The sequence below is a fragment of the Talpa occidentalis genome, unplaced genomic scaffold, assembly GCF_014898055.3.
Source record: "Talpa occidentalis isolate TD23 unplaced genomic scaffold, MPIMG_talOcc4v2.1 talOcc4.16, whole genome shotgun sequence".
Lineage (NCBI taxonomy): Eukaryota > Metazoa > Chordata > Mammalia > Eulipotyphla > Talpidae > Talpa > Talpa occidentalis.
Window position 1 is genome coordinate 35,303,820 of NW_023601653.1, and position 14,994 is coordinate 35,318,813.

Sequence of the window (14,994 nt, forward strand, 5' to 3'; positions counted from 1 at the left end):
AACTGTCCACTTGTTCATATGATACTCTAAAAGAAGCATTTTGATGATCTCCTACCTTATACTAGATATTTCTGCACAATTTAAATGTCTGGGGGATGAATATACAGGTTGAGTAGGAAGGTCAGAAACATCTAGTGCATTTGCCTGGACAGGGGCAGAGCATAATGCTGAAGGGTGTGGCCTGTAGATGACACTTGGTGAGGTAGACTGCTCTTGAACTCCTGGTTCATATACACCAAGAAGGTCCGGAGAAGTAGGTGAAGCAAGGTTCACTTCATGGAAGCCTTCCAAGGGGTCATTAGCCATAGCAAAAGCCTCATCATAAGATGACCTATGGTTAAACAAAAAGCAAATAATTATTATTTATAATTTATGTTAAGAGGTATAACTTATAAAATGTGTTTGACAGTCCATTATAAAGTATAAGTGGTAAAAAAGATGGCAAAGAAAATAAACTATAATCATTTAACACTTATGTTACCTTAGGGTATAAACACTATACAAGGCCAACAATGTAATTCAGAACAACTTTTAAAGTGGTAGCTAACACTATTAAAGTAAAATTAATAATAACAGTGAGAAATGAATACAAATTTGCTTGGTATTTTTAACTTTGCTATCATGTGACATTGGCTAGAAAAAGAGGTGGCAATAAAGAAAAAATGTACAAACACCTGAGTTTAACTATACTGTTCTATTACAAGCTGGCTATATGACTTTAATGCATGTTTTGACTTAAAATTATTTAAAATTTACACTAGAGTTACAGAGCTTTTGTATACCTTTCACTCTGATTATGAAATTGATAACACTTTAAAACCATTTGAGAATATATCTCAGACATAATGGCCATTAGATAGGACTTTCTCCTATCTAATCATAAAACCATCACCTCAGGAAGGTAACACTGATGGATAAATAATATCATCTAATCAACTGGCCCCAAAAGAATTTCACTGATTGGTTCAATAATGTCTTTTATGGGGTCCAGAATCTAATGCAGAATAAAGCGTTCCATTTCTCTGAGGCCTAAATCCTCTAATGGGATGAGAATAGGAAAAACAACACAGGTTGCTGTATTAAGGGAGACAGTCTATAAAAAATATTCAGTAGTGAATTATGTACCTGGTACATAGTAAGACCATAATAAATATATGTTATCAAACTCAGTCATAACAATCTTAAACTCTTCAGTTTCTTCATAAGCAAAAAAAAAAAAAAAAAATTCATATAACTACATTACTACAAAGTTGACAGGAAAACTAAAAAGTGTACCATTCAAGTTTTTCACCCGAAGAATCTAAAAGGAATTTTATAAATCCTTTTTTGATGTTCCACTGTCCACAGAAAAAAAGTCCAAATTTATTAGACTGAAAAGTCGAGGTCTTCTAAGGTCTGAACCCAAATTCTTCTCAATTTTTTCCTTCCTTGGTTATGAGTGACACCTTCCCAAAACATCCAAAAATTACCAATACAAGCATTAGCACAAATCTCTTCATAAAGCACCAAAAATTCATTCACTAAACTAAAAATTTTTGCTCTTTCATACCCTTAATAAAAAGTGTTAAAAATAAGACAAGTAGAGAGCAACAAAGATAAAGCACTAGCAAAAGACTGGCTGAATTAACACACATTCTCATAATGAAGTGCTATGCAGCTATAAAAACAAATGAATACCTACATACTGCTATGAAGCGACCTTGAAAATATAACAAGTTAAAAACGAAGACAAATAATTGCATAGAAAGCTACCTTTCATGTAAGACAAATACAAATTTATATGTATACATAGCATATAAATGTGCTAATCAGTATATATACTGATGTTTCAGGAATGGAAGGATAAATCAAAAATAAAAACGGTTACTGATAGGAAGAGGGGTGAGCATGAAAGTCAGACTTTTCTGAATGTTTCTTGGCTTCACAGATTTGAATTTGAGGTTGGAATCATGTGAATGATAAAACAAAATTTAAATTAAAAAGAACTCCTAAAAATAAAATAAATTAACCCAGCTATGTATTGCAATGGTAGCATAACCACATAAAGCTATTATAAATAACTTTAAACCACAACAACAATACTATCTATCCCTAGTGGAATATCTTCAGGACAAAAACAAGGGGGAAATAAAATCCAACTATTTTCAGTAAGCATGTAAGTAGTAATGCTGACACTGCTATTCTGAAACTATTATATGTAAAACTGTCATTCAGAAATAAGACTTTAAGCATTTGAAATGCAAATATAAAATCAAAGTAGTTAAATTCTGAAGTCCTAAATTTGAATGAGAAATACCAGAAATAAAATTTTTATTGAAAGTAATTCCTAACTTTATCCACTTAAAAGGTACAACAACAGTAATCAACTCCAAAGCAGTGTGTACACCCTGTGCCCATTTTCCACAAAAAAAGAACAAGAGCTCCTTGGAGAAATGGCTGGTTCCAGGCCTGGGGCAGTAACATACAGACAGACCATGGAACATCGTGTTATATATGCCAGGAAGCAAGAAAGCTATCAAAGTCTACTGGAGTGGTATCAAAAAGCCTCCACTAACCAAAACAGGACAATCTGGACATCAAAAAGGATAATATCTGTAAATAACTGACACAAAAATATTTTTAGATTCATGAATTCATTATGATACTAAAAATAAAACCAACATCTTACTGGTTCCCTTTAATCAATGCTATGGAACCATTCATTATCTTGAAAACTGGTGAAATAAAAAGATGAAGTAATTATCCTGACTTTCCTAAACAATTTGAGAAAAAGCACTTCCTTTAAATAAATTCCACTTAAAAAATACAATTTTGCAATCCTAAATGAAAGAATGAGCATAGGCAGTAATTGTCAATAGCTATTTAAACCCTAAGGTAAAAAATGAAAAAACTCAAACTAATATTTAATCATATTAGTAGTATACAATGCTATTCTAAAACATACATATGTGTGTATATAAGATTAATATCTGGAGATCTTTACAGTTAATGAATCAGAAGGACAGTACTTGATCTCACTGAAAACATCACAAAAAAGGAGAAAATCAGACAAGAAGAGGATTATGTAGTAAAACAGGAAATGAACGCCACCATCATCCAGGAAGCTTTCTTGCCATTTCTAAGGAAATAAAAAAGGATCCCAAACCAATGAAGTCTTTAGGTCTTCATTAATACACAGGAAATAGAGAGAGGAACATATTCAATAACACCATAAAGATGAAAACGGCAAAATCCATACTTTGAGAAATGTTTGGACAATCTATTTTCTAAATAAATTGCAAAGAAGAGGTAGAGAGAATTTATAAATTCAAAAAGAAATTTAACAGATAGAATTAAGTACCATGCGTGGACCTTGTTTGAATTCCCATTTGACCCTGCCAATTGTAAAAACAAAATTTTTATGACAATCCCCGGAACCTGAGCACTCATTATATTATAAATTAACATCAATTTGGGTGGTAATAGTGGTATTATGGCTATATAAAAAATCCTTATCTTTTAGAGACACAGACTGAAGCATTTATAGGTGAAATAAAAAAACAAGGATTTGCTTCAAAATAATCGAGGGGGAGAGAGAGGGTAGGCATGGGAGCTGAGTCATCCAACTACCTAGTTCTTTTTTTTTTTTTTAAGATTTATTTATTTATTATTTATACAAGCACTGGGTACAGTCAGAAGTGCGGGTGGGTGAGAGAATTCACCAGAGCCAGAGCAGGGAGTAGAGCAGACAGAAGGACTGAAGTACACTGCTGAGGGGAGCAGCGGGCGGCAGGAGAGGTCTGCGCGCCATGTGGAACCCTCTTCCGGTGGCTGGGGAGCAGCCGGGGATTGAACCGGCGCTGCAGAGGCTGCGGGCAGCTTTGCAACCCAGCGCTCAACCGCTGCGCCACAGGGGAGGCCCCAACTACCTAGTTCTACCCACACAAGATTTCTCCCATAGTAGCAGCTAATATTTATTGAACATTTACTAAATATCAGGATCCTGTGCACGTGTAGTTGAGAAAAGCTTTGGATAGGCAGGACTAAAACCTGTCTATCAGACCCAGAGTCTAAGATTAAAAAAAAAAAAAAAAGAAGAAGAATTCATTTATACAGACAAGAACTGGGGTACAGGCCAGATGTGGGGGGGGGTGAGAGTTCACCAGAGACAGGGTGGGGAGCAGAATAGGTGGATCTACTGAGGGGAGCAGCGGGTGAGACAGGAGAGGTCTGCTGCACCATGTGCCGGGGATCGAACTCATGCTGCAGTGGCTGGCAATAGCTTGACAGCGCTGGGACTTTAACTCTAAGCCACCAGGGAGGCCCCAGAGTCCAAGCTTTTAACCACTACAACATATTTCTACCACCAGAACTGCTTTGCCATTCCACTGTGCCATTCCAAACAACTAGGGCAAAAATGTTTTTCCTTATGCTGAATTTAAATCCAACAATCCTGCAACATCCCCCCAATTTTCCTATATATTATATGTAAACATTATTTCAGCTATACTTTCAGCTAGTATTTATTGAGAGTCTATTATATGACAGGCTCTGGGGAAAGAAGAAACATCATCTGCTCCCAATCTCAATAGAGTAGAGGAGACTGACCAAATACACGCAGTGATCCAATGTAATAATAAATGCCACAGAAGATGCAAGGTGTACTAAGATCCCATACAGGAGAGGTAAATAAATCAGAGGGAAAGGACTTCCAGCAAAACTAAAGCTCAACAAAAGGCCTAACAAAAAGTAGGAAATAAAAAGAAAGACAAAGCTCTTGAAAAGGTTTTCCAAACATGTCTACAGCATGAAAGCTAGTATGGAAACTGCAAATATCCTATAAACAGGAGCACAGGTTAAGAACATAAATCACAAGCTTCAAAGAGAGACAGGTTCGAATACTGCTTCTGTTAAATTATTGAGTCAAGCTGAGCCTAAATTCTCTATTCTGAAAATTCGCCCCTGGTTTTCTACCTTATAGGATCAGAATTAAAAGAGAAAATGCAGGGGCCTCCCTGGTGGCACAAGGGATTAAGCACAGCACTATGAAGCTATTCACAGCCACTGCAGCAGGAGTTCAATCCCCAGCTAGGGAGCTACCCACATAGAGCAACAGACCTCTCCATTCTCGCCCGCTGCTCCCCTCATCAGTATATTTCAGTCAATCTGCCTGTTCTGTTCCCCACTCTGTCTCTGGTGAATGCTCTCACCACTCGCACTTCTGGTCTGTACTCCAGTTCTTGTATGCATAAATAAATAAATCTTTCAAAAAAGAGAGAGAAAATGCATATAGGATTTAGGACTGCACCTCTGAGTAGTGGCTCTGCCTACAATGTTTTTATTCTGAGAGATACATTGAAACATTGCTTAAATTCAAGTCACTGCTGAGATTATTTTAAGATTAAATTTAGTCCCTTTTCAAACTAGTGAACTTCCCATGAAATGTAATTTAGCTGGTAATGAACTGCTGATCACACAGGTCTGAAAAATCTTGTGCTACTTAATATATATGGAAGTTTTACAATTTTAAAGTCAATGTTCTTAAAATGAGTAAAATATTTATTTTTAACCAGTAGTACCTGGCATTAAGTAATGAATAATTTAAAAAAAAAAAACTGTCAACTGTAGACTACCCAATTCATAAATTAAACTTGTCAAGGATTACTACCAATATATGAAAAAGTTGATCACATTAAATTCTTAGAGATGAATTACCAATAATGATGATGTCATTATTATTTATTACTCAGATACTAAAACTGATTTCACATATATTAAACCAATTGATGAATGAATTAGAAAAAATCCTAGTAAGTTATTATAAAAGTCTTTTCTAACTGAAAACAAAAGACATCCCTAAGCAACTCAAGAAATTAAAGTTCAGTATTTTTCAACAAAATATCTTAAGGGCATGAATAAAGTCAGTAGATATAATTTAAATTAAATCAAGGAATTCAACTTACCCCAGTAGTCTAAATGAATAAATAAAACCCAGTTCCCCCACATTCTTCTTATCTGACTTACCTTGATAAACAGTATAGGATTTGCTTCCAGAAGAAAAAAAAAAAAGCATTTTAAAGCTGTGATTTTTCTTTTTCCATATCAATTTACCATCTGAAAATTAAATCATTTTAATTCATATTCACTAATATTCCTCAAAGCACGACACTTTGGAAAGTAAATCATTTCCAACACAGAAGGTTATATGATGTTAAAGCAGAGTAGAAACACCAGTATCTAAAGAAAAAAGCTAAAGTTGTAGTTTTGACCAAGTTCTAAGTTATACTTGCAAATCTGGGCAGGTCATTAAACTTCTCTGAGCCTAAGTATCTGCATCTATTTAGTGAAGGAATTGGACCCAATGATGGTGGTTGTGTAGAGGTTAGTGTACCTCTTAAAAGGAGCGTCAGGGTTTGACCTTCCAATGGCGAAATTAACCGGTATTTGCTATCTTACCAAAAAGTTTGTACTATGAAATCAGGCCTGAATCCTAGCTTGGTCAGTTACTAATAATATGATCTTAGCACTCTCCCTAAATTTAAATTTCTTATCTGAAAAATGGGAATAATAACCATACCTATGCCGTAAGATTGCCATTGAGAATTGTGTCAGGCAATACACATAAGGGATTTAGCAGCATATCTGCCGCTTACTATTAAAATTATTACCAGTTATAACAATTTCTATTTTCTAATACTTGCCAAACATTTTCTTCACACTGCATTACTACAAACATCACTATCGGGAACAAAAATCAACAGTTTTTTTTTTGTTGAAATGTATTATTAAAAATCAAAATCTTGGGCCTCCCCTGGTGGCGGTGGCGCAGCGGTTGAGTGCTGGGCTGCGAAGCTGCCTGCAGCCTCTGCAGCGCCGATTCGATCCCCGGCCACTGGCAAGGGTCCCGCATGGCGCACAGACCTCTCCTGCCGCACGCTGCTCCCCTCAGCAGTGTATTTCGTCAGTCTGCAGTTCTGTGCTTCTGACTGTACCCAGTGCTTGTATAAATAAATAAATAAATCTTAAAAAAAAATAAATAAAAATCTTCTTGTTCCAAATGTTTCACTACTTACATGAAATTTGTTTCACCTTTATTATTATAGTAACAGAAAATTAAATATTTCAAAACAAGTCAAAAGAAAAAATTTAAGGATTATTTAATGTATTATTTTCCTCTCTCAACTTCTTGGCAGACTTGGGAGATAGAGAGTAGGGAGGAAGGTCCAGATGCTTTCTAAATTCCAAATAATCTCTTAATTTAGGATGAATTATGGAAGAAACAGTTTCTGTCATTAAAAATTACATCGCTTCTTTGTCTATAATGAATTAAAGTGTCACAAATTCCATCGGTCAATTCACTTCTTAAAAAGTCTTCAACATTCAATATACACATTCAATATATTTTACTGATCTTTAATTGTATTATTTTTTATTGAATTAGTTTAGGTTTATAACAATGTATATGATTTAGGGACACAGAGTCATTACTTGTTCATATATATGTTAGTATACCACACCCCAAAGCACCCATAAACTTCTACTATATTTTATACATATAGTGTAAATAAATGGATTTAATAAATTTTGAAACAAGCATCTTTATTCTAGTTGGACTAGAAGGGCCGTTGTCAGTTTCAACTCCTCAGGGCAAATTCTGGTACTAAGTTCTAAGAAGACAGGTACGAAAAGTGTCAAAAGAGATGGCATATAGCCTATTATGAGTCAAAATGGAGGGCTCTGGGGAGCGAAAGAAAGAAAAGCACAGGTTAGTTTTTAAGTGCTGTATAAGTGTCCAATAGATGGGCAAGGTAAGGAAGGAAAGGACAGTCCCCTGACTAAAGAGTTTGGTACTAATAATACCAATAAAGCAAAGGGTGACAGAAAATGAGGCTGAAGAAGCAGACATGTGACAGATCATTAAAAGCTTCATTCGGCATGGAAAATGTTGCTTGGCATTTATGCTAAAGAGGTGGTCAGATCCACATTTTAGAAAGTGCAAATGTACTGTGATGTCACTAGAAAAATAACTCCTAAGACAATGAAAACTAACTATAGAGAAGAGACAGGGGCAACTGGTTAAGCGATTACTGCATCAGACTAGGCAAGGATTATGATGTTCTGATCTCATGAATGGGGAGGCATTTAATACACAAACATTCCAAAAAATATCTTCATTTAAATTTATATATACACGTATATTACATCATCACAATCTATATGTGTGACATACATTATTCTCATTACTGTTCACAGCACCCCTTTGAAATGTTTATATCTTTTACTATATAGAGGGTCTCAGATTAACTTCATCAAGGTCAAACAGTCCATGGAATACAGAGCTAGGATTCAAACACTGGTTATATGACTCCAATACCTAACTTCACTACATCTAAGAATCAGTAAAAGGTAAAACTGAGGATGAAGGGTAGGACTCAGATAAAAATTACATTAAGACAGAGGATACCTAAGGCAAGTCGCAATCAACCAACAATAAGTGAACAATATAAACAGCAGAATAACTGTTAAATCTCTGAAACCCTGTCCTTCAAAGAGAAAAACTAGTTTTTCTAATATACTGCTATTGAAATGGACATCTGCTACCACTTTATATTCTTTCTATTCCTTTTCCCTATGTTCTCCATTCTGGCATCATTTCCTCCTCTATTTTGCTGCTATGATGGGGTTTAAAATATTTTTTCAACACCTTATAGGACTTGGAAAAAATAACATATAAATAAAAATGAAAGTGTGATTTCAAAAAAATGGTGTATTAAAAAAATGTGGATATTTGATATTAAGGAATTAGTGTTAATTTTTTAAGTGTATAATAGTGTTGTAGCTAACTACCCTTATCTCTTAGGAATCCTTATTTTAGAAATAAACTAAAATATTTAAGATGAAATTACACAATGCCTGGAATTTGCTCAAAATCATATAGAAAAGGGTAAAGTAGAAGGGGCTGAGCACTGTTGATAGTTACTGTGGCCAGATAATGGGAACTTTGAAATTCTTTATACCTTTCCATATACATTTTTCATTTTAAATTTCCATCATTAGAAAGCATGAGACTTATTCAAATATATACAAAGGAGATATAAAAAATAAAAACTTACACATACATAAAATTATTTTCTCGTTAAATTTTGCTATAATTTTAAAGTTGGTTTTCCAAAAACAAAAGCAAATTCACATTTATATTAAGATGCTTTCTATGTGCATAAGAATTGAATAACCCAAGGAAATATTAGTCAGATGATCAATCAAGCTGCACAATCTTCCCACTCTCATTAAAATAGACTTCAAATTAATTTCCATTTATCAATTCTATAGTCTGACATAATTAGAGAGGTTAGTTATTGCAGATTCTTAAAGGGTTTTCAGAAAATGCTCAGAACTTACTGGGTTACTACTGTTACATTTAATTACAAATCCTTGGAAGAGAAATTTTAAAAAATAGTTTTCCAAGTTTCTTTTTCTTAATAGTGGAAGCCTCCTTGTTTTCTCTATGCAAAAATAAGTCAACTAGGCATTCAACAGACACTTACATATAGACTGATCATAAACAGTGAGCATTCTTTAGAGAGGAAATGAACAGTAGATCAGTATAAAGAGGCGACAGGGGCTCCAGGGCACCTTTGTTTTAAAAATTAGAAATAAAACAGTAAGTATCCTGAGAGAGTACCAAGACCTAAGAGACTGAGTTTTCACAGTATGGGAAAGCTGAAGATTGTACAAAATATGCATCAGAAAACTAAGTAAGTCACTTAATTTCGCTGAAACTCAGTTTCAACATCTATAATGAAGATGAAATTATCTTCCTGTCTGTCACTGAGAATCTTTCTATCTAACTATGTAAAAATGTTTTAGGTTGTAATGCACAACACAAATGTATGATGCCTATAAAGATGTAAGAATGAATAAGGGATGGAGAAAACAAGGCATCCCAAGGGGTTTGTCTTGGAACCCAGAAGAGATCCTTATTTATCTGCAATAAAAGGGAAAAAAGGGGAAACTGAGTCTTCCTGAGGTAGAGTTCAAACATCATTCTCTTCCCATAATTCTCTTCCCAGGACATTAATTAATGCACATTTCCTTACTTCTCAAACTCATTTTGATTTTTCTACTGTACTTAATCCTGATGCGTCAACCAGGTGCCACCCCCTAAAAATAATACTATCATCTGGAGAGATCAAATAATAATTCACTTATTTAATTGATTCTAAACTATCATATAAAAAAATAAATAAATAAATAAACTATCATATGCATGCTCTTTATGCTTTTGGGGTTTCACACATTCTGGATTAAGAGTTTCTTTATATCAATTTATATATATATAGATACCATGTAGATAGCATCAACTTCCATTATGCTTATATTCACAATCCTGTTAACTACAACAAACTCATACTACTTAAACTACTTCAGCAAATTTTATTCTTTTTCCTCTGATCTAAGTAACTTTATCTTATGGTTACAGCTATATAATTTTGTACTGTTAATATTCTAAAATCAATCAAGATTACTTTCACTTGTTTCTAACAATGACTAAAAAAATTAACCTACAACTACATTGGAGTGAATTAGAAACTACATTAGTTGTAAGTTGAAAAAAAAGCAGGACAGAAATAGCAAATTAATGCTGCCTGTTGTTAGTATCTCTCTTCCTTCCCTCAGTCCCTCAATTCTCACTATGAACACTCATTTCCATTTCCACAGCTAGATCAATTTTAATACATCCTAATATTCTGCCACTGTCCACCTATCACCAAACACAGCACAGTATCTATAAAATGACATAAGGTGACTTAAACCCAGCCCTCAAAGCATATGTACAACAGAGAAAAGGACCTTATCAACATCCATTTACAAGTAAATATCAAAATTAATCCCCCCAAAAAGGCATGTACAGTAGTACAATATCACATGGTAGAGCTGAAGCCTGCACAGCTAAGGTCAGCACTAGGAAAGAAACCATGTAGAAAGCAGTTTTCAAAAAGTCAACTATTTTACTTACAGGATATCAAGTTTATTTAATTAATATAGTAACCAATTAACTACCTTTTGTTGATCTACATCTGACTACCACAATGCAGGACAAAGGTTTAGCTTGAAAAGTATACTCCCCCAGAATACTCTCAAAGCCTTTTCTCACTAGCTCAACACACAAATATCTCCACTCACTACTCATCCTTCCTTCTTCTCCATCCTCCAACTATTTCAGCACTTTAATACAGCACTCAAACTACAACAATAAGTATTGTGTGTGTGTGCGTGTGCATGTTGGGGAAGGGGAGGAGTTTGAAAAGTGCCTTCTAAATTTTGAGGTGCTTACAAAAGGCATGGGAATGGTTACAGAGCTTGCCTTCCAGACTCTTTATTCTTTCCTTTAACGCCCACTGTGAATTTAGAGTAGATGCTCAATGAATATTTGATTCAACAATCTTTGGTAATACATTAAGAATTACGTATTACACTATATTAAGCATCTCGTAAAAGTTAAATTAAAAACATTTCTTCAGCATTACAACCTACACATGAAATGGCAGAGTGTGGTGGTTAAAAGCATGAACATTAAAGAAAAATTGCCTGACTTCTAATCTAGTCCCATCATTTAATTAGCTGTGTGCCCTGGGCAAGCTACATAACCTCTTAGAGTCTCAATCTTCTCAATTACAAAATGTAATAAACTATTATCTAACTTTTAGGGCCCTGTGAAAGTAAATATAATGCTTAGGTCAGAACCCAACATATGATAAACTCTACACTCAATAGTAGTAGTAGCAGAAGTGATAGTACCATCAGAAAATGGGGATTTTTTTAGCCAGAAACACTATGATAATAACACCTTTCATCTGTGTGACTCCTTAAATTACAGCTCTTTTACAGAAGGTGTAAACTAGAAATGAAAGGAGCAAGCACTTTACGAATTCCATTTTGGGCACTGTTGTAATCCTGGCTCCACCATTAGTTAGCTATATGACCACTGAAAACTAAGTAACCATGGCAAGTTTACCTCTCTAATCCAAAATACATGCATTTGCCAGTACTTGACAGCGTGCCTGTTGCTTTAGGTAGCCTGATTTCTTTAGTCCACTGGACAAGTTAATATTTGTTCATTTCCCCACATCTCACATGGAATATCTCATTTAATTTTCATCCCATTGCCATGAACATGAAATTCATATTTATATTGAGTTGAAACATGTAAAAAATCGCCAAATACTGGCAAATTCATATGGCTCAACCTAATACTACTACTTTTACAGATGGAGAACATAAGCCCAGAAGATTAAATGACTTAGTCAAGGTCATATGGTAAGTAAAGGCAGTTAACACTCAAAAACAAAACAGATTTAATAATTTTTCACTGCACCAGCTAACTGGGCTCACTAATTAGTAGTCAGTCCTGCTCCAGGACTCACCATACATGTAGCAATACCATACATACAGAATTACTGTAACCTACAAATTTTTGTCCTGCCTTATTTACATAGAGGGGGTGACCTACATTTCTCAGAATCTTATTTAAATATTCATGGCATGTCTCTGTGTACGGGGGAAGAGAAAGTCAGAGGAAAGGTATATTATTAACAGCAGCATAACCATAAGTGTAAAAGTACAGCTGGATCTATTAGAAATTTCACTAATTAAAACCAACAGAACACAGCTGAACATGCAGCAGCCACCCAGGTGAAAGGTTCCTGGTATTCAATATGCAGATGAGTCCTTGGCCAAACATGTGGAAGACTTCAATGTGGTCACTTCTGTTCACAAACATATGCACTAATAAGCTAACTTTACTATGGGGGTGGGGTGGGATTAAAAGATTTTCTTCTAATAGTAATACACTATTGTAGTAAAATTACAGAACTGCTAAATGTATTTCGATAAATTCTTCGGGGCTTTAGGATTAGAGCATACAAATCATACTTAAGACACAGTGTCTATGCAAGCATGAGCAGTCCTATCAAAATGCACAGTGGTGGTAAATAAATAACAAATGTTAACAGAACAAGGCCCTACAAACCTGGTGAAATATTTAACAGTATCAAATATTTACTATGATTAGCCTACACATCTTTCTCCCTCTTTTCTCCTTGATTTGTCATTCACCTTGTTTTTAAACTGCACGAACAACAGAATAAGAACAATGAACCGAAACTGGGTCTTTCAATAGCCTTACAACAGAACAGTTTTGTTTTAATCCTCTTATGAGCCTCTACACTTACATAATCTTTCCAGAGCAAAAGATTACACGCTTTTTACCTACACTGCAAGGTAGAAGTTGGGGGGGAAACAGAAGCATGTGGAACAGGTAGCCTTGAGCAAGCTACACACTTCAGGAAACTACACTGACCGCCTCTCAAGAATCAGTGTGAACTCAAGAGTTCATTTCCAAAGCTTATCCTTTCGCCATTATAGACCTTTATTTTTAATCCCATAACTAGCAACTCTTCACATGCTGCAAATTCCACTGAACATCATCACTCCTAGAGTCCATTCAGCTAGCTTTCCCGGGGCGGTCGGGCAGCTGCCGAGGCTGGGAGGGTATTGCAATTACAACTAGGTCTGTGCAGCTCCTCGCAACTCCCCCAAACAAAAGTCAGGTCGAACTGCGCTGCCTCCCAAGCCGCGAGTCCGGTGCTTGCTGCTCCCCACGGGTCTCGCCGAAGCCTCCCGGGGGTCACCTGCACACCTGGGTGAGGTGTCTTGAACGTCGTGTACCAAGACCCCTGGGTCTCCGCGCAGCCCCGGGCTCCAGACTTATTTGCAACTCTCTCTGGACACACCCCTCCCCTGGCGACCCCGATCCCGCTTCCGGCCGCCCGCGCGCCCGCGCCCCACTGACAGGTGGCCGGGCTCCCGACCCGGGCCGGGGCGCTCGGGGCCGCGCGGTTAATGAGTAACGCGCCCGAGCCCGGGGGAGGGGCGGGAGGGCTCGGGAGCGGGGGAGGCTCTGGCGGAGCCGCAGACACCACCAGCTGCTCCCGGGCTCCAAGCCCCCACGCCGCCGCCGCCGGGGACCGCGGCGCCCGAGCGCCCGGGCGAGGGGGCGCGCTCGCCGGGCGGGGCCGCCGCGCCGGGTCCCCGCGAGCCGCGCCCTCCCCGCGTCCGCACCTGCACCTGCCGCGCCGCCCCTCCAGGCCGGCTCGCTGGAGGCGGCGCTCCGCGTCCCGGCCTCCCTCCCCGCGGCCGCACTCACCTGACCAACCCACCGGGATGCGGCCGGGGCTCGGGGGCGCTCGCAGAGCAGCGCAGAGCGCGCCCCGAGGCAGCAGGAGGCGGAGGAGAGCAGCTGCCCGAGGTCGCTACTCGCCGCCGCGGCGGGCGCACTGCGCTGGCGGCCGCCGGGGGAGCGCGGGACTGCGCCTGCGCCGGGAGCGGGGCCGGGAGCGGCGGGGCCGGAGGCGGGGCCGGAGGCGGGGCCGGAGGCGGGGCCGGAGGCGGGGCCGGAGGCGGGGCGGGGGTGGGGCCGGCGGGGCCGGAGGGGCCGACTGGCTCCCGCGCCCCCTGGCGCCAGGCGGGGTCGTGGCAGGTGTCCCGGCGCGGGCCCCAGGTGCCTCCGCCGGCGGTTTCCCTGGGAACGAATCTGGCAGGCGGCGGGCGCTGTTTCCAGAGCTGGACCCGCAGCGTCGGGGTAACTTCGGGTCTGTAGAGCTCCCCGGGGTGGGATAGGGGCGTCCATGTGAATTGAGGACTGCTGGAGCCAGCTGGAGGCTGCAGTTCACAGACACCGTACGAGGCGCGGACGTGAGCGTGTGTGTGTGCCGGGGAGGGGGGGTTCTGATAGAACCCAGATCTTATCATTCCAGCAGCTGCTGGAGCATTCCAGAATGTCGCTCCCGTACCTTCCTTCTGTCTTTTGTATCAGCTTTTGTTGTGGTTTTTTTTTTTTTTTTTTATATCAAACTCCCTCCCCACTTTTGGACTTGGTGGTTAGAAAAGTGAAAACTGCAGAACCAAGCTCCAAAATCTGATCAAAAAGAGAAAAAAATATATTGGATGGTTTCC

The 14,994-nt window shown here is 38.4% G+C and overlaps 1 protein-coding gene across 3 annotated transcripts in view; it reads right to left on the reverse strand.

The window, feature by feature from the left end:
* The window catches only part of RAB3IP (RAB3A interacting protein), a 41,884-nt gene extending 27,525 nt beyond the window's left edge, over positions 1–14,359 (reverse strand). For 2 of the 3 annotated variants that reach the window (XM_037514003.1, XM_054696235.1), the window contains exons 1-2: positions 1,276–1,287; positions 56–331 (exon numbers count right to left, since the gene is read on the reverse strand). In XM_037514003.1, the coding sequence (XP_037369900.1) occupies positions 56–306 (251 nt within the window). In that variant the 5' untranslated portion in view covers positions 307–331; positions 1,276–1,287. Of the gene's footprint in view, positions 1–55; positions 332–1,275; positions 1,288–14,185 lie in introns of those variants that run through there. The other variant, XM_037514002.1, reaches the window with a different exon arrangement.
* Between the last annotated feature and the right edge of the window lie 635 nt (positions 14,360–14,994).